Raw genomic sequence first — 24,553 nt, forward strand, 5'->3', positions numbered from 1 at the left:
AATGAATACTTTTGTTCGTTTTCTTTATTAATTTCATTTGCCAGCAAGAAAGATAGTATCATATTTTAAATAATCTGTAGTGTAAATTAGCATGTTACCTTTTACACAAGAAAATTATTCATATGCCGCGAGTGTAACCCCCCCAATGGTAGACCCAAAGTTACGCCCTTGCTACACAATGCAGGAGTTTAAAAGCCACAAGTCTTTGGAGAGTTACGAGGCTTCCCTGCTAACACACGACGTAACAGTTACGTAACGTACTGGTAATTTTTGGTAATTCCATGACTTACCAATTGACAACGTAACTACGACGTCGCATTCCCGTAATTTTATTACCATCACATTACCAACTCGCAACGTCGTCAGTACGTCCTTCCAACGTGACCAGATAACCAAGAACGTCCCAGACAGGTCCTCTGTTGGTAATATATTGGTAACTTCATGACTTACTGGCAACGTAACTACAACGTCGTATGCACGTAATATCATTACAATATTTTTTGTACGTTCTTTATATGCTCTCTGAGTATAGAGCTATTTAAAAAGTGTGATTAAACTTCAGACACAAGATTAAACGTTCCTTAAAGATAAAATATGTTTATTTTCAACAAGTCAGAATATGGACATGCTTTTAAGCTTTTAATGACGTGACATAGAGTCGCGCGCTTCCACAACTGACGCACCGCGCGCACAGTATTGACAAGAAAAGAGTTGTGAAACTTTCTATCTCGTATGGAGTTATAACGTGAAATAATGACACAGACTGGCTCATCATCTCATCTGCAGCAGAGACTGTTGTATCAGAAGGACAGCGCGTTTGTTTGACGCACTTTTCACTTCAACTGTGTCTGACAGGAGAATTTAGCTTTCTGAGGTGAGTCTTACAATTTATAATAAATAAGTGGGTTGATAAAATGTATAAAACAAAGTAAAAACAAAAGTCTAACGTCGCTAAAACCTTTTTTTTATTATTTTATTGTTTTTATTGGCCTTCTAGCCGTTGAGTTACCATGGCAACCGCGTACACATCAGCTGCTGGAGAGGAGAGGACTCGTCTGACATTTTTTCTGTTTCTCGTCTGTTATACCAAAGAAAAGACCAACAACTGCGACAGATTTGTTAAGTAACACGTTAATATTATCCACAGTCTACTTTAAGTAATTTTTATTAATATTTATACCTCTGTGATTATGGTATTTTTCTTGAAATGTCTGCTATCAAGTATTACGCTAGCATAGAAACATAATTAACGTTATAGCATATTAGATTTGAGCTCTTATTAATGAAAGTTTGGGCTTTTAATTACATCTTATGCGTAAAGGATCGGTTTTGATTGCTTTGTAAATGTTTTTGATGGTAATTTGTCAATAGATAAATGAAGTAAAGTTAAGCTAATTAATTTAACCTAAAAGTCTGCACTGTAGAGTCTATCAGTGACGTCACTTGCGGTCTAAAATGGGCTGAAACTATTTCAAACCACTGTTTCAAGCTTGTTCTGATTTATCATTGTAAACAAATATTGATAAAAAAAAATTGTACAGTGATTTCAGGAGTGTCTTAAAAACCCTCTAAAACAGAAGGGAAGTTCCAAGAAAATGTCTAATGGGAGCTGCTGACAGAGATAGAAAACACAGGTGATCCGAGAGAGCTTATTAAATAACTTCATATTTATTTTTTACAATATATCATCATGCATCTTTAAAATCTAAACATGTGAATTCCGGTATCTTAAGATGTTTTTGTATGTTTTTTCCATATTACTATTTTTCTTTTCTGCATTTCCCCTCTCTAGTTTGTTTATTTCTAATAAGGAGCTGGAGGCCGTGAAGATACAGATCCATGATATCGTGGAGAAGCAGGCCCAGATGAGCAAGTGGAGAGCTGTGCTGGAAATATTCAGGGGTTGATGCTCATAAGTCCAGGGTAAGTATACAGCTAACCCTCCTACCACCTCTACTCTGTGTGGTTCTCTGCAAAGGCCCGGTGTACCCAAGACACGATCTTCCCAGCTGTCCTTCACCGTATTTAACAGTGTAAGACATGAACCAGGCCCTGGGTGACGACCTCTCTCCATCCGCCGTCTTCAGGATCTCCACCAGAACCCGATTCGCTCCACTTGGTGAGACAGAACACAACGCTGTGATCATCAGAGACTCCATCGTCCGGCACGTTCGTGCTATGTTAGCTGAAGGTAAAGTCCACACTCACTGTTTCCCTGGTGCTCATGTTCTTGATATTTCTGCACAGATTCCCGTGATCCTGAAGGGTGAGGGGAGCATCGGAGTGGACATGCTTCACGCCGGCGTTAACGACACAATGCTGCGGCAGACAGAGACGCTGAAGAGGGACTTCAGGAGCCTGATCGAGACGGTTCGCAGCACATCGCCTGCATGATGATCATCGTGTCAGGACCACTTCCCATATATAGACGAGGACATGAAAGGTTCAGCAGACTTTTTGCTTTAAACGAATGGTTATTGTCATGGTGTAAAGAACAGAAACTGCTTTTTGTTAATAATTGGGATCTTTTCTGGGAGCGTCCTAGGCTTTTTAGATTTCCTGTTGGACAACATCTCCAGGACACGTCGCTCCATATGACTAGTAAGCCAATTCTCAAATAACTGCTATGATGACTTTTGTTCTACACGCTCAAATAGAAGTACTTGTGTTGTCCAATCAATAAAGATTGTGTTTGTTCTAGTGTTAATTTTGATAGGCATTTTTGATTTAGCATTAGTCTAAACTCCAGCAAACTACTGTTATAAGCATGAGCCCCATCAGACTGGTCGTGTCGGAGGTGTTTTTTTTAAAGAAATCCTCAATGATAAAATAAATATTTCATTTTTCTCTACTCCTTTTTCGTAGAACATGCATTTTCACATCAATTTATTAAAAGTAAAAAAAAAACATGTTTAGGGCCCTATGAAATGTTTATTTTTTTCCCCAGCATATTATTTTTTTATTATTATTGTTAACAAATTCTGTATTTTAGCATGTCTAACTATTTGAATGCATAACACAACTTAATTTATTCATTTTATTTTTTCTTAAAGGTAGCCTTACTGATATAGATATCATACCTCAAAGTGTAGTTACTGACCACTTCCTTGTATCGTGCATGCTGCATATTACTGAGATTAACTATATTTCCAAAATGAGCATTATGAATGTAACAGCCTTACATTACATTTATAAGAATCATTGTTAATGTTTGAATTGTATTTCAGGGCAGTTTGTGAAGACAGATAATCAGGAGAAGTCAGTTCTAGATCCACCCTCCACACCAGACCTCTCTCTCACGAGGATTGCTGTCTACTAGCATATTGTGTTCTCTTCAGACTTCGGGGGATGCAGATATTACTCAGGGACACGAACACTTGAATATTGAAAGAATAGAGAAAGTAAGATATATTATATATATATTTAGATATATTTTTGTGGCAGTGTGTACTGGCCATAATGCTGTATGATAGGTGTGAGATTCATTAAACTTGATTTGGTATAATACATCTGTTCATAAGCTATTGGATATTAATTTCAATTAATTATTTATAGTGGTTTGGTTAAGGGTGTGATTAGCTGATGTATTATTGGGGGAGCTTGTGATTAGTTAATGAATGTGTGCATTGCTAATGATAATATTTAAATGCAATGTACTGAGTGCCTACTAAGACTTGCATGTTGTGCATAATGTTTTGACCCTGGATGCTTACAGAAGGGTATAGATATTTAAAAATATGGAAATGTATTTATTATTAATATATCTCAATCTATGTGCTTCTGTTTGGGCTGAATGCTTTCATTCATATGTCGCTGTATATCCTGTTTTTATTAATAATCTGGGTGTATTATTGTTCATATTTGCTTGTTAATAAATTAACTGAATTCATTTTGAGTATTCATCATTCACAGCTGCTGAAACATCCTTTTAAATTAGTTTGGGCATATGAGGACATAAATTAGGTTCAATTGCTGCATGTCCGCCCATAGAATAATTATAAAAAAATGACCAACTGATTACCAGCACACGACCACCGATCCGCGACGTTGCCACGACGTCGCAGTTACTTACTGGCAACGTCACAAAGTTACGTTGTGGCGACGTATACGCACCTTTCACTTTTCCGGTTGCCGCCACGACGAAACTTTGGTCACCAGATTACGTCGCAGTTACGTAACAGTAACGTAATGTTGTTAGCAGGGTTTCTGCTGTGGCTGGGTCCATCTACAGCAGGTGAAGAAAACAGTGTTGTACTGGCCAAAGTAAGTTTATTCACATGCGTTTTAGTGTATTGGAATCGCATTTATAATGCACTTCTTGACCAAAATGACAAAGTGATTAACTGCGACTGTTTCGTAAACACTAGATTGTAACGAGATGTTCAATGTATACGAACGTTTCCAACATGTTTTGATATAGACTAAAGCTGTGTATGTTTAGTTATAATTTGATTTTAACCCAATGACACATACTGTACCAGGTTTTTTTGTTGGGGGCTGCAAAGTGGACAAACCAGTTCTGGGTTAGCTAGGGTAGTTAAATGTGTGATTGCGAGATGTAAATGTCCTGGTTAGATTAAAGCCATTAACAGCGTGAATGCAAAGTGACTTACATTGTAAACAATATAATTCCCAATGTCCATATGTGTGCACTGAGGTAAATTGTTCAGGTCTCTGTGCTGCTGCAGGGAGCTGCCTGAGAGCTTCTCCAAACACTGCTGTTTTGCGCTTGGTGTGAGCTTGTTCCTGTAAGGTCCCCTTTTTTTCGCATTATGTTTTTGCATTGCTTTACTTTCTTCCTTTTCTTTCTCGTATTCGTAGATTCGTCTCGATCTGTTCCGCCGACAAAATAAATGCGCAAAAATGAAAGCGCTCTGAAATGTTTAGTCGCGCCTCTGTGAAGTTCTGAAGGCATTGCCCCTGGCAACCGATAGCATATCCTGCCATCAGGGCCGACCAAGTAGAGATGGGTATAAACGGAGGTCGGAGCCAGCTCCAAATGGGCGGGTCAGCTCCAAATGGGTGGGACTTCAGCTCCAAGTGGGCTGTACAAACCTCCAGAGTCTTCTGATTGGTTTATTTAATGTCATGGGGTTAATGCACGCTGTGAATCCCCCCCCCCCCCCCCAAAAAAAAGACGACGTTTACTTCTCTAGGCTTTTCAGCATCAAGAATGATGAGTTTGAAGGGGTAGGTTTGTTAAACAGTTTTTAGACTTGTACAATGTATTACAAATTGTGTGAAAAAGTACAGTATCTTGGCGGTTGATGTGTTAGTCTTGACGTAGTTAAATCATGATTACAAGCTCATTGCATTCAAGTTTCAAAATGGAAGGACATTCATGTGCAATTTTTACCTTCAAAACTCATTTACGATTATTTCGAGAGCACGTGAAGACAGCATTAGCAGCACAGATCTTCATTGTGTCTTACCCTTTTGTGCTAAATATTTCTGCAATACATATCTAGGATCTACGCTGCAGATTATGGACACTGAAGACCATAAGCAGCTATTGTGACTAATGTTACGTAAAATATGTATGTATTATAACTGCACTTATATTTAAACGATAAATTTAAACTTTTAATGTAATTGGTAACGTGTTCCATAAGAATGAGTCTTAGTTAAAACTCTTAACTGATTATGCTTTACTGTAACAAGCTGGTCATTGTTTCAAAACCTGCTGTTATATTTTTAAAATGTTATCTATTTTTCCGTGTAATGTTAATCCAAATAATGTAATCAAATTAAAAAATTTGGTTTAATTACCAAATTAATTTTTCAATTTTTATAATCATAACAATGGATTTATGAGGATAACAGCAGTGTCCACTACCATGCATTACATATCAACAGTATAAGGTGTAGAATAAATTTTGTCATTGTAGGAAACACAAACAAACAAAAACATTATGTGTAAACTTTCTGTTACAGAAAGTTCAAGTCTGGGTGGCCAAAAGTTACATTTCAGTGACCTGGTTACCGCCTCTCTCTGCAAACACAAAGGATCACTTTCCTGTAAGCTTTTTTTCCCTACGCATCTAGATGTGTCCTTTATTGTGTCTGAAGATTTTTGACTAATCGTCCCCTTCGAATTATAAGGCTCTATCTGACATTTTTGTCAAAATTGAGTTATTCACATATTCTTATTATGTATCAACGTATTTACATTATGTGATAGATTTTTTAATGTTGTGTACATTATGGGACTTTTTATTTAAAAAGCAATATGGTTCTAACTACACAGTGGAATGGAACACAAAAACTTTGAAGCTCAATATCTCAAAACTACTCGGAATGCAGATAGAACCTTATAATTCCAAGGGGACGTAATGTGTGTGTGGGTGGGTCTTTGTGTGGATAAATTATGTTCATACTTTAAAGGTAGACATTTGCAACAGCGCTTGTCCCTAAAATTGCTCCAGGGGTATGGTCAGAGACTGTCCTAAATGACAAATGTTGGAATGGAAATGACATTACATTCTGTGGACGTCTCACATAAATGTGCATTGTACTTTAGTTAATGTTAACTTGTCAACAGTGAATTATTTTAGGATGTCATTAGACTGAATGTTTAGTAACTAATGACACTTCATTCCAGTAAAAATATAATCCATAGCCTTGGAGTGAAAGCAGCAGCAAAGTGTTCCAATGCTGATAAAAATCAAGCAGGTTAAAACCTCAGGTTCCTTAAATATCTGTTCTACAGGACAGTTTGGGGTTGGACAGATTTTGTAATGGTTTTGAAGTCTGATGCTCACCAGGCTCATTTATTAGTTCAGAAATTCAGTAGAAACAGTCATATTGTAATTGTAATAATATTGTACAATAACTCTTTTCTATTTGAGGCAGCAGCGGATCTACCCCAATCATCATTAACGGGACCCCAGTGGAGAGAGTGAGCAGCTTCAAATACCTTCAAATGCCCTGCAAAGGGTAGCTGAGCTCATCTCCATCTCTCCCCTCTCTGCAAGACATCCACACCAGAAGATGTAAATCTAGGGCTGTTAAGATCCTTAAAGACCCCACCCACCCTGGAAATCCACTGTTTCATCTGCTACAGTCAGGCAAAAACGGAAAGGCTGAGGAGGAGTTTCTTCCCTCATGTTATCAGACTACTAAACATGGACATTAAACACACTGAACTTTATAGACTGGTTGTTTAGGGCTACCCAATAACTCTGTTCACACTGCGCTTTTTTGACAACCTAACTATGCAACTCCAACCCGATCTCACATTAATTCATACATTTTTCAAGGTGGCTTATTTGTACGAACTCGTACGACCACACTCGTACAAATTCATACGATTGTTGCCAAATCGTACGTATTTTACGAGTTGCACAATTCGTATGAATTTGTACGAATGACCTACACCTAACCCCGCCCCTATACCTAACCATCACTGGGGTTTAGACAAATCGTATAAAATCGTACGAGTGAGGTCGTACAAATTCGTACGAATAAGCCACCTCTTAAAATACTCACGAATTGGCCGTGAGATAGCGTTGGCAACTCCTCCTCACTGCACATTGTTTACATCTCTGCACATCATCTGTGTAGCAGTTTCTGTGTAGCATCTCTACAAATCATCTGTGTAGTAGCTTCATCATTAAAGTAGTATATTTCATTATTTGTATTTAAATATCTGCAAAAACATTTCCTTTTTACTTTTTTCTGTTGTTTCATTATTTGGATTTAATTTTCTCTTATTTTTATGCACAGTCTAAAAGAGTGTGGCAGACCTACATTCACTGCTTTTTGTATGTCATATAACAAATAAAACTTGAGTCTTGAATGGTGTGGAGCGTTACCTGTGATTGAGTTGGTGATAAAAAGGAGATGGGCAAAGGAATGTCTTAAATTACTTTAGTACCATTAATATTTTCCTCTTAAGTCTTGGAATGTTTATTATTATTATTATTATTATTATTATTATTAATTCTTGTATTACTATTTTTTTTAATTAAATGTTTATTTGTAAAATGTACTTCCATCTGTGGCCTTTTGTACTGTTGCTTCACCTAGAGCCAGGTAGTTGTAACAATCTAAACAATATGATTCACCCTCAGATTTCAAACTTTCATTAAAGAAAAACATTAAAGACAAACAACATACAGTAAACATTTTATTGCTCTAAATTACACATTAATTTTCTTGATACTGATATAATTATAAAATTAATATCATTTGATATACTTGAATGTTTGCAGTTGTCACAAAATTATATAACAACCACTTGTTTATAAAATTTAAACTTAAATGAAAAACAATAAATCTGTTTTTCATTAGTATCGCTACCTCATTCGCGCGCACCCCGGCAATGACGCAATGTGAGATTTCCGCTTAAACCCCGCCCATTTGTAAAGTCCCGCCCACTAGCGGCAAAAGTCCTCCCACTTGGAGGTCTCCGTGAAGTCCAACCCACTTGCGGCAAAAGCTCCTCCCACTTGGAGGTCTCCGGGCTGCAGCGATACCTACTTGGACCAAGTATCCCAGAGTGCAGTCTGGACGATGGGGCGGGGCGACACGTTGGGGCGGAGCGACACGTGTCGCCCCGCCCACCTCAGCGGTTATTGGTTTATGATTAAGATGAGCTTATTGGTGTACAGATGAGTGACGATTTTACAGCTTATTGGTATAGAGAATTATGACGCTATTAGCAGGATTGGAATGCGGAAGTAGACACTTAGATGAATAAACTTTTAATATAAATTAGAAAGTGAATATACATGTTGTGTTTTTGCATTTATTGTTGCATTTCCACAACATCCCGTATAAATACAAAGAGTTTTGGATTACTAAGAACAGAATAAAAATAAATGGTCTACTCCCTCAATGGCTGTAGTGTAGACGCTACCTCGGCATTACTCGCTGGTTTGAAAATGACACGGCAATATTATGCGAAGTATGGTTATGTAGATAGTCATGGAGTACCTTGATTTATTTATTCAAATTATATATACATACATATATATGTGTGTGTGTGTATATATATATATATATGTGTGTGTGTGTGTGTGTAACAAATTGTCACCAGTCTCTGAACGTCACCAATAATATTCTGAACATTCCCTTGGCCCCTACGAAAATTTACTATGGTTCTGCTACAGTAACTATAGTAAAACTATGGTGTTTTTATAATTACAGCTCACAGTAATTAATGTGCCAACAAATATTTTTACTACAATAAATCCATGGTTACTTTTTGCAAGGAAGGAACTATACTGGTTCTAAAGAACTTGCCCAAAAACACCTGTTACTTTCTGTTATTTGTTTTCTGAACTGCACTACTGAAAACCTCATTAATCCTCACAATCCTGTCACAACTAAACTAAGAATCCATTATGAGCAATGCATAGCAAATCATGTTATCATCAAATATGAGAAACCTTAAAGAATGATAGACTGATGTAAATGACTGAAACCTGTTGTCATGCACGTGTTTTCCATAGCTTTTTTATTAAAACATTATACAGTGCAAAGTTTAACTTTAAATTACATCAATTAATACATCAAAACCAGTTGATCTCAGCCCATTCTCTATTTCCCTTCAATGAACTTAACACACAAATGTGTTTCATGCCGCAAAAAAAAAAAAAAAAAAAAAAAAAAACAGTCCTTGGAACAATATCCTGTGTAAACAAAAGCCCAGAAGATCACCACGCCGGCCTCTTCCCTGTACCCTGGTGGGTTAAACTTGAAAAGGGCTCTGCACTGCAAGTGTTCCCTGATGCTGTACATCCGTCTGAACTCGTTCCGGGAGACAGGAGGACAATTCTTCCAGTTGGCCACAACTTATAGTGTAAAGACAAAATACATGAAAGATAATAATAATAATACAAAAAAAGTTTAACAGCCTTCTACTACAAAATTCAATTGGAGAATGAGCATTAAACGGGGAAATCTTACTCTCTAGCTAGGCAAACTGTGCCGCTTTCCGAAAAACTTCGGCGCACATCCCTAAACCATCTGCAAACCAGAGAAAGTGTCAAATATGCAGAGTCACCCGCCAACAAAATAACTTCCCTGAGGATTTCCAGGGGAAGCTGTTCAAAAACATACATAGGTTTATTTATACATGTATATAAAAGTTATTAAACATTATATAAACACTGAATACAGACAACCTTGCTTTAAAACTCTCATTAAAAACTCTATAGATTGTTGTCACAACTGCATACTCATTCTTTTATAATAACACTAATAAAATGTTAATATATACAGTACTGTGCAGAAGTATTAGTGTTAGTATTTTCACATTGAAAAAAAACTGTTTTAAGCCAATTATTTATATCTTTTGCTGTTGTGTGTCAGTAGGATATATTAGTTTACATTTCCACACATTCATTTTGCCATTAATTGTAATAATCCAGTGAGATATTTGTATATATTTGTATGCATGATCCACATGAAGATCTTTTACATTGAATATAAATATTTCTATCTTATATGGTGAACAAAATCCACATTAGATCGCAAACAGAAGTTATTTAAAAAACTTGCTGCTGTCTGAAAGTGAATTAAGCTGAAATGTTTTTAAATGTCTTTGATGCTGATGTTAACTGATAGTTATATATTAAATAATCCACAGTGCTGACCAATATAGTACTTGTACATAATACCAATTTCACATCTGAACAACTATGTAGCTGTAATAACTAAAATACCTCTGCATGTACACACATGTGTAATTATTAGTTCTTAATGAATGTATGTGCACAAATAACCTGCTTTGCTGGACTCTGCCTGAAGACATGGTGAATGGTGAAGTTCCTCCCCTCAGTGGTTGAGCTCTAAAAGAACAAATGTCAAGAGGTAGGTATATTGCTAGATATAGTACAGAGTAATGTTTCATGTAGCAACATTCAAACAGCTACATACATTTGCGGAGTAAAGCTGTCCAGGAGAACAGAACACCACCACCTCCTGATCATGTCATCCTGAATAATAATAATAATAATAATATACACACAAAAATCATGCATGTCTGTTCAAATAACTTGACAAATGTGATGCCATACCTCTGTAAAATCGAACCTATGAACTAAAGCCATGTACAGAGTGTACTGTTACAATCCACAAAGAACAATAAAATGAGCAATTTATAACAATTATTAACAATAATTATTCAAATTGAAAATACCATGGATAAATAAATGATCGAACATCGCATTTCATATTATAAGATATTTACACAACCACTTTTACTCACCTCAAGCAATCAACGGAATAGCGTTATTACTCTGCTGCTGTAGTTGCCACCGTTCTGTTTGTTTCAACGCAAACTGCCCCCTGCTGGCTCGGAGGAAAATGTCAAAGGGGGGGGGAAAACAAATATGGGCGGGGCGACACGTGTCGCTCCGCCTCGAAGTGTCGCCCCGCCCCATCGTCCAGACTGCACTCTGGGGTTACTCGGGCCGACCGGCTCAGACCCCTCCCAAATCAACCCAAATCGGCACGTGACTCCTCAATCTCAAGAGTATAGCATTTCAAATTTTGTATGCACTCAGTAGATTTAAAATTAACTTATTTAAAAAAAAAATTCCATAGTGTAGTTTTACTGGGTTGATTATGCTAAACTTAAATCGAGCTAATGTTAATTTGATTGTAATCTGACCACCTATCACATACAGATTAATTTCTTCTCTCTGCTTTACAGCACCTCATGCAATGCTACATAAAGAGATCTAACATGACAGTCAAGGTTAGAGATGTCCCGGTACTAGTACCGGTACCGAACGGTTCCTGGGCAAATTCCAAATGGAAGTGATCATCCCTATCCCCTTGGAACGGGGACTTTGGAGTGAGTAGGGCATGTGCGTGCCATTAAGTAGTCGTTAGGAAAGCACTTTGCTAAAGGAGCGACATCATTTCCTCATCTTCAGCTGAGATGTTCCTGTGACAGCGCAGCATGTGTCCGTCAGCAGATGTCGCTGTTTTACTGATAAATGTGTTTTTTTAATATATATATATATATATTTTTTTTTTTATTGTTGTTAAGCATAACCGTTGCAAATAAACATACATTTAATATTTAAATACGTTTTAAAAATATGCTACACTGTAAAACCCGACCAGTAAACTTAACTCAAACCGTTGGAGTAAATAGATTGCCTTGATTTAAACCATGTAAGTTTTAAAACTTTGCATTTAAGTAATTAAGTGATTAACTAAGTGCTGATTGGGAATTAGTGATGAACAGCTGCTGTTAACAAACAGAATCACTGAAGAAAAGAGAAACACAAGAACTACTACAACTGACTTCAGACACAGACTTAGATGAAATCAACTGAAATAAAATACATGAAATCTCTCAAGATCTGATGAAACAACCCCACAAACAGCATCACCAGCTCCACTTATTAATAACCAGACTGACTTTATTTCTGTCAGACGTCTACAGAAGATCTTATTGAGAATGAACTAAGGTTTAGATGTTGATTTATTGTTTCATTTGAAGTAACCATGTTAGAGATCAGTGTTTGCTTTAGTTGGGCTCTTGACCCTTGACTTCAGTCTTAGTCTTTTCTCTGGCTGTTATTACCGTGTGTTTCTAAAACACATCTGTTGTAACTCAAAAGCCCTGAAGAAATACCATTAGCATTTTATACTTACCACATTGATGAAAATCATCAATTATTGTGTTTAATTAAATAGATAATATAGTAAAAGTGTTTCCAAGAAACAGTGCTTCTGTGATAATCATTTAATATAAAAGATTTATACACTAAACAGTGTGGTCTTCTACGGTGTCAAACAGTCACACACAGACATCAATAATCAGAATATGAATCTCAACAATGGTACCATAATAAAAATAAAATGCTGCAGAGCATGCTGGGAGCCATAGATTAGTTTTGTACTATAATAATACCCAGCATGCATTGCTATTTTGTGTGTTGTGTGTCACCATTGTTGAGGTTCATATTCTGATTATTGATGTCTGTGTGTGACTTATTGCTGTCATAGAAAAAAAATGAATGCATAAAGTGTTCAGTAATTTTTTGTAAACTGATTTTGATGAAACCACAGACTCTTTAAACATTCCATTATAATGAAGTAAACTTTATAATGAAGTAAACTAATCATGCATCAGGTACATTGTCAGTTTTTGGACTCTAAACAGCTCCATAATTGACAGTTGTCATCATCAGAAAACTGCATAACAACCAATATCTGTTAATATTTTCTCTGGGCATTTGAGTTATAACAAACATGTTTTAGAAACACATGGTTATAACAGCCAGAGAAAAGACTAAGACAGAAATCAAGGGTCAAGAGCTCAACTAAAGCAAACACTGATCTCTAACATGGTTACTTCAAATGAAACAATAAATCAACATCTAAACCTTAGTTCATTCTCAATAAGATCTTCTGTAGACGTCTGACAGAAATAAAGTCAGTCTGGTTATTAATAAGTGGAGCTGGTGATGCTGTTTGTGGGGTTGTTTCATCAGATCTTGAGAGATTTCATGTATTTTATTTCAGTTGATTTCATCTAAGGCTGTGTCTGAAGTCAGTTGTAGTAGTTCTTGTGTTTTTCTTTTCTTCAGTGATTCTGTTTGTTAACAGCAGCTGTTCATCACTAATTCTAAGTTTTAAAACTTACATGGTTTAAATCAAGGCAATCTGTTTACTCAAACGGTTTTAGTTAAGTTATTTGTCAGGTTTTACAGTGTATATAATATATGATAACGAATATATATAAAACTTTTTAAAATATTAAATGTATATTGTTTTTATGTCGATGTCCATCAGTGAATTGGGGATAGGGATGATCATTTCCAAATTTAATTAGCCCCGGTACCGGTACTAGTACCGGAACATCCCCAGTCAAGGGTCAAGAGCCCCACTAAAGCACACGCTGATCTCCATTATGGTTGCATCACTTTAAACAATAAAACATCAACATCTGATCCTCTGTAATTCTCAAGAACAGCAGGTGTTCATCATTAATGCACAATCATTTAATTAGTCACTTAATTATCTCATTAACTTTAACCCTTTGAGGACTTGGGATATGACTTGAAGACTTGCTTGTGACTTGAAAGTCCCAACTCTGGTAAAAGCTGAATGTCAGTCAACAATCCAAAGAAGACTATCTCATGATGTCCAAATCAACATGAGTTATAAGACGAAAAAGCACAAGATCATCTGTCACTACATGTTTTGTTGTGAAAACAATGTTGAAATTGTTTTGAATCAAATTGGTTTGAATTAGTAAAAGGGTCCAGACACTACTTAAAGCAAACCTTGACCACAATTATGGTGACATAGTGTTTTTTTTCTTTTACTTTTTTTTCAGTTGAAGGCTGTGGCTAAATTCAGTTGTAGTTCTTGTGTTTCTCTTTACTTCAGTGATGTTGATTGTTAACAGCAGATGTTCATCACTAATGCACAATCATCATTTAATTAGTCACTTAATTATCTCATTAACTTTAACCCTTTGAGGACTTGGGATATGACTTGAAGACTTGCTTGTGACTTGAAAGTAGGGCTGGGCGATATATCTAACGATATGATCATGTGCATCTAATCAGTAAAGCTGCTTCCGTGATCACCGCTAAAATCTCCATCACCTGCTTATAATTGAAGTGGCATTTAATAGACACCAGAGTTGGGACTTTCAAGTCACAAGCAAGTCTTCAAGTCATATCCCAAGTCCTCAAAGGGTTAAAGTTAATGAGATAATTAAGTGACTAATTAAATGATGATTGTACATTAGTGATGAACTTCTGCTGTTAACAATCAACATCACTGAAGTAAAGAGAAACACAAGAACTACAACTGAATTTAGCCACAGCCTTCAACTGCAAAAAAAGTAAACGAAAAAAAAACAAACACTATGTCACCATAATTGTGGTCAAGGTTTGCTTTAAGTAGTGTCTTGACCCTTTTACTAATTCAAACCAATTTGATTCAAAACAATTGCAATATTGTTTTCGCAACAAACATGTATGCACTGCTGAATCAAACCTTGTAGTGACAGATGATCTTATGCTTTTTCTGATTATAGCTCATGATGACTGAACATCATGAAATTGTGTTTATCTTTGGATAGTAGACTGACACTCAGCTATTACTGAGCTGAAGTAAAAAAAAAAAAAAATCTAAATGTTGAAAGACACAAAAGGAGACAATCAGTTCAGGTTTTTAGACAAACACACTTATCACACGATCCTCAACAGTGGTGATAATTTTTCATACTGCAGTGCATGACGGGAGTTTTTACTAAGGTTTTACCCAGCATGCAACATTTTGTTGATTGTCACCACTGTTGAGAGTCATATGCTGGTTCTTGATGTCTGTGTGTGTCTACAGAGTATAGCTTTTCAAATTTTGTATGCACTTAGTAGATTTAAAATTCACTTACTTTAATTTTTTTTCCATAGTGTAGTTTTACTGGGTTGATTATGCTAAACTTAAATAGAGCTAATGTTAACTTGATTGTAATCTGACCACCTATCACATACAGATTAATTTCTTCTCGCTGCTTTACAGCACCTCATGCAATGCTACATAAAGAGATCTAACATGACAGTTAAGGGTCAAGAGCCCCACTAAAGCAAACACTGGTCTCCATTATGGTTGCATCACTTTAACCAATAAAACATCAACATCTGATCTTCTGTAATTCTCAAGAACGGCAGGTGTTCATCATTAATGCACAATCATCATTTAATTAGTCACTTAATTATCTCATTAACTTTAACCCTTTGATGACTTGGGATATGACTTGAAGACTTGCTTGTGACTTGAAAGTCCCACCTCTGCTGTCTATTAAATGCCACTCCAATTATCAGAGGTGGGAAGTCCAGGTGCCAAAGAGTAAAAGTCCTGCCATATTTTTGTTCCACCCATGAACTAAGCAGCCGATTTCACCAGAGGAGGAACCAAGTCATTCCTTCCAAGTCACAAACGAGTCTTGAGTCAAATCCCAAGTCCTCAAAGAGTTAAAGCTAAAGAGATAATTAAGTGACTAATTAAATGATGATGCATTAGTGATGAACACCTGCTGTTTACAATCAACATCACTGAAGAAAAGAGAAACACAAGAACTACAACTGACTTTAAGCACAGCCTTGAAAAAAAAAAAAAAAAAAACACTTTGCCACCATAATTGTGGTGAGTATTTGCTTCAGTTGATATCGTGAGCGTTTAAGTGATTTTCACAAATTTGCTTATATACAATTGCATTATTGTTTAGCAGCAAACATTTGTGCAATGCTGATACAACTCTTGATCTAGCAGGTGTCTTATGCTTTTGATGACTGCATGATCTTGATTAAATTTCTTGATTATGTGAGAAGAGTTCGTGGCTCAGTTGTTAGAGAGAATTGCCGTGAATTCGCTGCTCTGTCTGTGCACTTTGGATGGGTTAAATACAGAATATGATTTCTGAGTACGGGTCACCACACTTAACTGTATGTCACTTTCACAAAAAAGAGAGAAATCTCATTATGCAAATGCCACCATATAATGCTTTATAACACTTCAATATTAAGAAAAAAAAAATTATTTAGGCATTTAGCCATGAACATTTATCATGTGACCCTCAACAGTGGTGAAAATTATTATTCATACTGCAGTGCATTATGGGAGTAATTCATGTATTGCAACATGAAGCATTTCGTTAATTGTAACCATTGTAGAGATTCATATGCTGGTTCTTGATATCTGTGTGTGTGTCTAAAAAGCACTGGAGTTCAAACATTTATATGTGTTACAAATTAAAAAAAAATCCATATCCTGTAAATATTAGACCAATGCTTTTTTTTGTGTGTGTGCACGCTATAGTTTCACTGGAACTATACAAAACCTAGGCATGTGATAAGAAAGAAGACAAAAATATTTGAGATCTAGTTAAACCAGCTCATTGTAACTATATGTTTTTCATATGTTACAGTTTTGTTTTCTCCACAACAACCCATGCAGAGCTACAGAGAAAGATCTAGCACAAGAAGTCAAGGGTCAAGAGCACAATTAAACCAAACACTGATCTCCATGATGGTGACATCTTTTTAACCAATAAAACATAAACATCTGATCCTCTGTAATTCTCAATAACAGCAGGTGTTCATCACTAATGCACATTCAATAGTCACTTAATTATCTCATTAACTTTAACTCTTTGAGGACTTGGGATTTGACTCAAGACTCGTTTGTGACTTGGAAGGAATGACTTGGTTCCTCCTCTGGTGAAATCGGCTGATGAGTTCATGGGTGGAACAAAAATATGGCCGGACTTTTACTCTTTGGCCCCTGGACTTCCCACCTCTGCCAATTATAAGCAGGTGATGGAGATTTTAGCGGTGATCACGGAAGCAGCTTTACTGATTAGATGCGCATGATCATATCGTTAGATATATCGCCCAGCCCTATAGTCTGAAGTCAGTTGTAGTTCTTGTTTCTTTTCTTCAGTGATTCTGTTTGTTAACAGCAGCTGTTCATCACTAATTCTCAATCAGCACTTAGTTAATCACTTAATTACTTGAATGCAAAGTTTTAAAACTTACATGGTTTAAATCAAGGCAATCTGTTTACTCAAACGGTTTGAGTTAAGTTTACTCGTCGGGTTTTACAGTGTAGTGATAGTTTATCTTATGAGGCATAGTTTATCTTAATATTTAGTTTATCCTATTTTATCCTACAACAAGAACAGAAGGGATTTTGAAAATGAGATAAACGGGTCCAAAACGGACCTGGGCCAGATGAGACAGTATTTTTAGGAGTCCGTTGCGGGTCCGTGGCGGATATGTTTCAATGTGCGCGTCCAAAACGGACCCATCGTGGAGGTAAGGTTTTAATCGCGGATGCGGAGCGGATGCAGCGCGGAGCAACGGGTCCGCGATCAGCCTTCGTTTCGGATCTGTCATTTTGTGTGTAAGATGTATCATATTTTTTTTGCAAAACCGATTAAGCATTACAGAACAGCTGCGATAATTGCAGTAATCTGTGTACTTGCATCAAAAAATTTCATAAATGGGGTTAAGTGCATTAATACTACTGAACACTTTCTAAAAGAATGTCCTGAAGTACTAGCGTGAATAACTTCACTCCATAATTAGACTAAAATCTAACTTGAAATACACTCAAACTTAATATTACAGTTTTTATTTTAAAATGTGTTATTTTAAAATGTGCTTTTATTCTATGTTACAATGACAATTTTGAGCATACAATTTAAAATATATCAATTTTTTTTTTCCAAATAAGTACAATTTAGAAAGTACACATAACTTTCACTTAAAGTATATTTTAGGATATAGGATAATATATTTCTGTAAAGTGTAATATAGTTTAATTATTTTAAAGTGTGTTAAAAGAGTTAGCATGAAAGCGTAATGCCAGTATACTTTTTATATATTTACAAAAAGTATAACTAAGTAAGTACATTTTCAACATACTATCGGAAATATAAATATACTTGAAATACAATGAAGTACATTTTTTTTTCGCTTGGGTACTTATCGATTGTGTGAAGTCTGAGGCAGATTGGACATTGTGTGGCTGAGTTACATCAACTTCTATTCCCATGGCGAGACATCAAACTTTGTCAGGCCGCCATGTACACACCCTTCAAGGAAAACTCAAGATCTTCGCAATTTAACATCACAAAGGGCTTTAGATTACAATGATCAAATCTGGTGTTGATCTGTTTAAATCTCTAGGAGGAGTTTGTTTAAATACATTGCCTGAAAATGGCAAAAACGACACAATACATGCAGGGAAGAATCTAAATAACAAATTTCCTGTTGGGTTTCGGACTTCATACCATTTTTGAATGTATTTGTGTGTTACATGTGTCTAGCAAGCTCGAGGTGCACTTCGTTGAAATTTTATAGGTGGAGCTATCAAGCTATTTTGAAACATCCACTTCGGAAAACCATATGAGATGTACATTTTTGCCGGTTCTGATGATGCCAGTGCAAAGTTTTTGAGCAAATGCGATTCATTTTGAAGAAGTATCTGAGCAATTCCAATACGGTCCTCATATCGGAGCTAGGGCCCTAATAAAATCAGCCCACACTGAGAAGAGAATGCAATTGTTTAGACCATTGCTGTTAAGCTGTGTCATCAGTGGCTTTCCTACTAGGAGGAGCTTATTCACACTGCAGTTTCACTTCACTAAGCCACTTCAAAACTGACCAGCAGGTCTGTCACTTACGGCTGTTCTGATGCTTTATATTCCATATAATTATGACATTTATGTTGTTCTTTTTTGTTTAAATGTAGCATTTACAAAATAAGTAACTTTTGTTATTTGAAACGTAAAGCAAAAAAAAAAAAATATATATATATATATATATATGACATGATTCTATTATTTTGCTTGACCTTGTGGAGTCTGATGGGTAAGTATTTATGGCTTAATTTCTGATGTTATTATTTGTCCACATACAGACCACTCTATTGTAAACTCAAATATTATTGATCATGATGTTATTGATGACATTGAATGTTTTAAAGGTGATTTTCTCAGTATTTAGATTTTTTTGCACCCTCAGATGCCAGATTTTCAAATAGTTGTATCTTGGCCAAATATTTACCTATAATAACAAACCATACATCAATGGAAAGCTTATTTATACAGCTTTCAGATTTTATACATACACAGAACCGATATTTCACCACTGTTTTTTGTTAAAAATTATGTTGGAAATGTAATAGATTAATTTATGATGAGTGCACCTTACAAATCTACATCATAACAGTTCTGACCTTTTGTCACAAAAAGTATTTTTCATGCCTTTTTTTCTATCACACTGTACAAATTATATATCAGTTGAAAACATAAAATCTCAATTCATCCTTTGAAATCCATTTTAAAATCAGACATTGGATTACCATGAAAATGGTACCTCAAAATCATGTTACAAAATGTATTCGTTCATGAATTATGAAAATCGAAGTTTGGACCGTGCACTTTCACATCTATGTTCAAAAATGTGAGTGACAGTTAAGGGGTTTAAAGTTGTCCAAAAGAAGTATTTAAGAATGCATATTACTCACCAAAAATTTGGTTTTGATATATTTACAGGTAGGAAAATTGCAAAATATCTTCATGGAACATGACCTTTACTTAATATCCTAATGATTTTTGGCATAAAAGAAAGATAAATAATTTTGACCCATAGCTACAATGTATTTTTGGCTATTGCTGCAAATATACCACTGCTACTTAAGACTGGTTTTGTGCTCCAGGGTCACAAATATCTATTTAGGAGTCTTTCCAATGAACCTTTCCAATGATATTTAGTTTGTCACGATTAGATTAGTATTAAATTGTAATATAGTGAAGTAAACGTAGGCGTCACACTGGTGGGGACAGGTGGCAGTTAAGAAGTTTTAATTTATTACACATTATTGGATTATACATTATAATCAATCCATTATAATTTTTTGCAATCCAAACTGTTTAAAATGTTTCCTAATGACAAAACTCAAAATATTGTAAATCTCAAACTTTGGAGTAAATATTTCTGTTTTTTCACCAGGTGTGTCTGGTGTTGATGTAGTGAAGTCAGAGTCAGAGTCAGTGATGGAGGGAGATTCTGTCACTCTCAGGACCGATGTTACTGAAATACTGAAACATGAAGAGATCGATTGGAGGTTTGGAAAAATTCTCATAGCTAACATCAACATGAAGGAGAATAAGAGCACGCTTTATAATACCAGTGTTACTGAGAGATTCAGAGGCAGACTGAAGCTGGATCAGACTGGATCTCTGATCATCATGAACACCAGAACCACAGACTCTGGAGAATATAAAGTCACCAGCATCAGCCGAGACACACCGCTCATCACATTCAATCTTACTGTCTATGGTGAGTAGACAATTTTATATTCACCTTTAACAAAATTCACTGTCATACTTATTGAGAATATTATAAAATTACAGATAATTCTATTTTGATACAGTTTAATTTCTGCATTATAATACAATATTTGAATAAACATTCTATAACATCTTTCTCTGTTACTTTAGTTCAGTATTAAGCATACATTAACTGACATATTACAGCACTTTAAACTGAATTATTTATTCTGTCAAATGTCTTCCAGCTCGTCTGCCTGTTCCTGTCATCAGCAGTAACACTTCTCAAAATTCATCATCATCAGGATCATTGTCCGGTTGTGTGTTTGTGTGTTCAGTGGTGAATGTGAGTGCTGTGACTCTCTCCTGGTACAAAGGAAACAGTTTATTGTCCAGCATCAGTGTGTCTGATCTCAGCAGAAGACTTTCTTTACATCTGGAGTGTCTAGATGATTTCTACAGCTGTGTGGTGAACAATCCCATCAGAAACCAGACCACACATCTCAACACTCAACTCTGTCAGACATGTTCAGGTACTTCTGTGCCACTGTAAGGTCATACACATTCAAGTATGTCAGTGGCACTACATTTTCTTCTACAAAGTAACTCAATCATATTTCTATTTTTTTATTGCTCATTTCTTCTCTCAGAACACTGTATCTGCTGTTGCGGTTCTGTTGAAGCTGTGATCCGATTGGCTCTCTCTGCTCTGGTGGGCGTGGCTACTGTTGCTATGCTGATTTATGACATCAGATCCAGAAGTCTTCAACAGAAGAGAGAGCAGACTTCACCATCAGACACTGATTAAACAGATACTCAGAAATGTGGAGATGTTCTTAAATTACTAGACATTGTTACAGGAATATAATTTACTTTTTTTTTCTTTTTCTTGTTTAGTTTTCTTTTTTTTTTATGTCGGTTGTGTGTGTATATCACTTTTCATAATACAAATTTTGAAATTCTGAAATAATGTTTTTCTGAATACTGTTGTAAGATGACTACAGACCCAAGACTGCTTCTCAGTTAGAAAATGATCTCTAAATATGTCTAAATAAAAGCTTTAGGAAGCTTTTATTTCAAAAGCTTGTTTGCTGACATATTGTTAAGTGTTGTAAGACTGTACTTTGTTTTATTAGTTTACTAGAATATGAAAGAATAGTGATATTACTATCCCCATTTCATCACTTGTTATTTTTAGACAACACAGAATAATGTGATGATATAAATAAAACAATTGCCATAAGCCATGATTTATATTCAGCTAATACAATTTGTGTGCTTTCTAGTATAGGTAGCCTAAATATATACAAATGTGAACTTTATCATGTTGGTTTCTTTTTTCTTTTAATGTTTTCTCAGACTTCATATTGATTGTGTTGTTCTTAGTGTGAACAGACAGGCTTTAATAAGTGGGAATATTTTCCTTTAAATAGACAAACTATTATTTTTACAAATTTTCATTTCTTTTTAAGTGAATATACATTTTCAATAATTGATATTTTGAGTCAAGCTCACATTTTAAATATGGTAGTGTTTCCTTCTTATTAAATAATAAATAAATAGTTCAAAGGTGTTCCAGGACTTGACGTGTCCTAAATTTATCAATAACTACATGAAAGGTGGAGGGATGATGAAAGAAATGATGCCCGGAGAGATGTATTGTATATCCCAAATAAGTTCAGCGCAACTCCATGTAAGGGATTTAGTATTAAAAACCTACACAAAACTTGCCTTTGAAAAGTGTGCTGTGGTTAAAACATTGTTTTTCTCTTTTCTACTTTCTGTTTGTATAACATACCTTATTTAATTTTTCAAGCAGTGTGAATCAGGCATCTTCTTGGTGCGCTACGGTAAAGCTAACCACATGAGCACAACGCGTTAACTCCGAGTTGCATGTCAGTAGCCTAATATATGACAATTTCATTATATGAAATATTTATATTTTTTTTTATATAAATGTAAATGTTTATAAACACTTAGAAGCAACCTGTTAAATATTGAATTGAGAGGAATGGGAACTGCAATTCTTCTACATAGCCTACACCATATCTATATCGGACGAGAGAAAAAAAAAAGTCTCATCCGAACCCATTACGATCAGTGATAAACGACATACGACGCGACACAAATTCTCTACTTGTGCTACACGAAGAATGAATACATTTTGTAAGGTCCAGTTAAGACAGCTTCAATCTGTTGCAGCACGTTAGACACGTTTTTAGTTATTACTTCATAAAAGTAATTTAGTTACTAAAGGAGCATGTATGTGAAAAACATGTGACAGTAATAGGCCTATACAGTCTGTGAGGGAGGTGCCATCTGAAGGAGTCTAATCACGCTGACTGTAGAGTTTCAGTAAACCGCTTCAGTTCAGCAGCACTAACTGTATTTTCAAGATTAGCAACTGTTCTTTTATTATTATTATTATTATTTTTTATAACCGTTCAGTAAAACAGAAATATTTGCCATGTTTATATTATTCTTTTTATGCCTATGGCGACTAAGTGGTAAGTATGGTTTTGTTTCTGTTAATCCTTTGTCCACTTGCATCTTTATTATTATTATTATTCTATCATTAATTTTCATATTTTATTAGACTAATATAGCCAAATGTCATTACTGTTTATGTTATTTGTGACCCTGGACACCAAAACCAGTCATAAGGGTAAATGTTTTTAAATTGAGATTCATAAATCATCTGAAAGCTGAAACGGTAAGCTTTAAATTGATGTATGATTTGTTAGAGCAATGTAGGAGAATAATCGGCCGAAATACATCTGTTTGAAAATCTGGCATCTGAGAGTGCAAAAAAACAAAAGAAAAAACAAAATACAGTCAAGTTAAAATACTGAGAATATTGCCTTTAAAGTTGTCTTAATGAAGTTCTTGGCAATGCATATTACAAATCAAAAATTAAGTTTTGATATATTTACATTATAAAATGTACTAAATATCTTTATTTAATATCCTAATAATTTTTGGCATAAAATAATATTTCTGTTTTTTCACCAGGTGTGTCTGGTGTTGATGTAGTGAAGTCAGAGTCAGAGTCAGTGATGGAGGGAGATTCTGTCACTCTCAGGACCGATGTTACTGAAATACTGAAACATGAAGAGATCGATTGGAGGTTTGGAAAAATTCTCATAGCTAACATCAACATGAAGGAGAATAAGAGCACGCTTTATAATACCAGTGTTACTGAGAGATTCAGAGACAGACTGAAGCTGGATCAGACTGGATCTCTGATCATCATGAACACCAGAACCACAGACTCTGGAGAATATAAAGTCACCAGCATCAGCCGAGACACACCGCTCATCACATTCAATCTTACTGTCTATGGTGAGTAGAGAATTTTACCCTCTTTGATGCTGTAGAAGCTATAGACCTCATCATTAAACATATCTTAATCATTTTAAACCTGGAATAACATGCCTTTTTTATCATATGGCCAAGGATAAATACACAGTATTGTGGCATCATAAACACCTGATAGCTTTTTACTCAACATTCCTGTAGATCATTTATTCAGTCACAGCTTAATTGTGAATGAGGCATAACAGGAATATTTTGTGTCATTTATCTTAAAATGTCCATGCTTTATTCACACACCACATCTCATAATTCATCACAGGCTCTTCAGTGACTGTTGTCTTCTTGTTGTTAAATGTGTACACTATTATTTCAATATGAAATAATTTGAATATAGGATTGTTTGTAATGCTATACTTT

At 35.4% G+C, this 24,553-nt stretch overlaps 1 protein-coding gene and 2 long non-coding RNA genes across 4 annotated transcripts; 2 read left to right on the top strand and 1 right to left on the bottom strand.

The window, feature by feature from the left end:
• Nucleotides 1-219: 219 nt before the first annotated feature.
• LOC127988525 (uncharacterized) lies at nt 220-3,889 on the top strand. 2 transcript variants are annotated; one of them, XR_008161714.1, is made up of 6 exons: nt 220-874; nt 998-1,118; nt 1,542-1,634; nt 1,793-1,923; nt 2,033-2,601; nt 3,228-3,889. It is a non-coding gene; the product is annotated as an uncharacterized LOC127988525 (long non-coding RNA). The 2 variants fall into 2 exon arrangements; XR_008161713.1 differs by having other exon boundaries at nt 1,793-2,601.
• A 5,554-nt stretch (nt 3,890-9,443) lies between these two features.
• LOC127988529 (uncharacterized) lies at nt 9,444-11,412 on the bottom strand. Its single transcript, XR_008161718.1, has 4 exons — nt 11,216-11,412; nt 10,885-10,943; nt 10,731-10,796; nt 9,444-10,049 (listed from the first exon to the last, which is right to left on the bottom strand). It is a non-coding gene; the product is annotated as an uncharacterized LOC127988529 (long non-coding RNA).
• A 7,730-nt stretch (nt 11,413-19,142) lies between these two features.
• LOC127988511 (uncharacterized) lies at nt 19,143-22,322 on the top strand. Its single transcript, XM_052591315.1, has 4 exons — nt 19,143-19,358; nt 20,502-20,831; nt 21,070-21,354; nt 21,472-22,322. The coding sequence occupies exons 1-4, from the start codon at nt 19,319-19,321 to the stop codon at nt 21,627-21,629; spliced, it is 813 nt and encodes a 270-aa protein (XP_052447275.1). The 5' UTR covers nt 19,143-19,318; the 3' UTR covers nt 21,630-22,322.
• The last annotated feature ends 2,231 nt before the right edge of the window (nt 22,323-24,553 follow it).

This window comes from Carassius gibelio, chromosome B22 (assembly GCF_023724105.1).
Source record: "Carassius gibelio isolate Cgi1373 ecotype wild population from Czech Republic chromosome B22, carGib1.2-hapl.c, whole genome shotgun sequence".
In the NCBI taxonomy this organism is placed as follows: Eukaryota; Metazoa; Chordata; class Actinopteri; order Cypriniformes; family Cyprinidae; genus Carassius; species Carassius gibelio.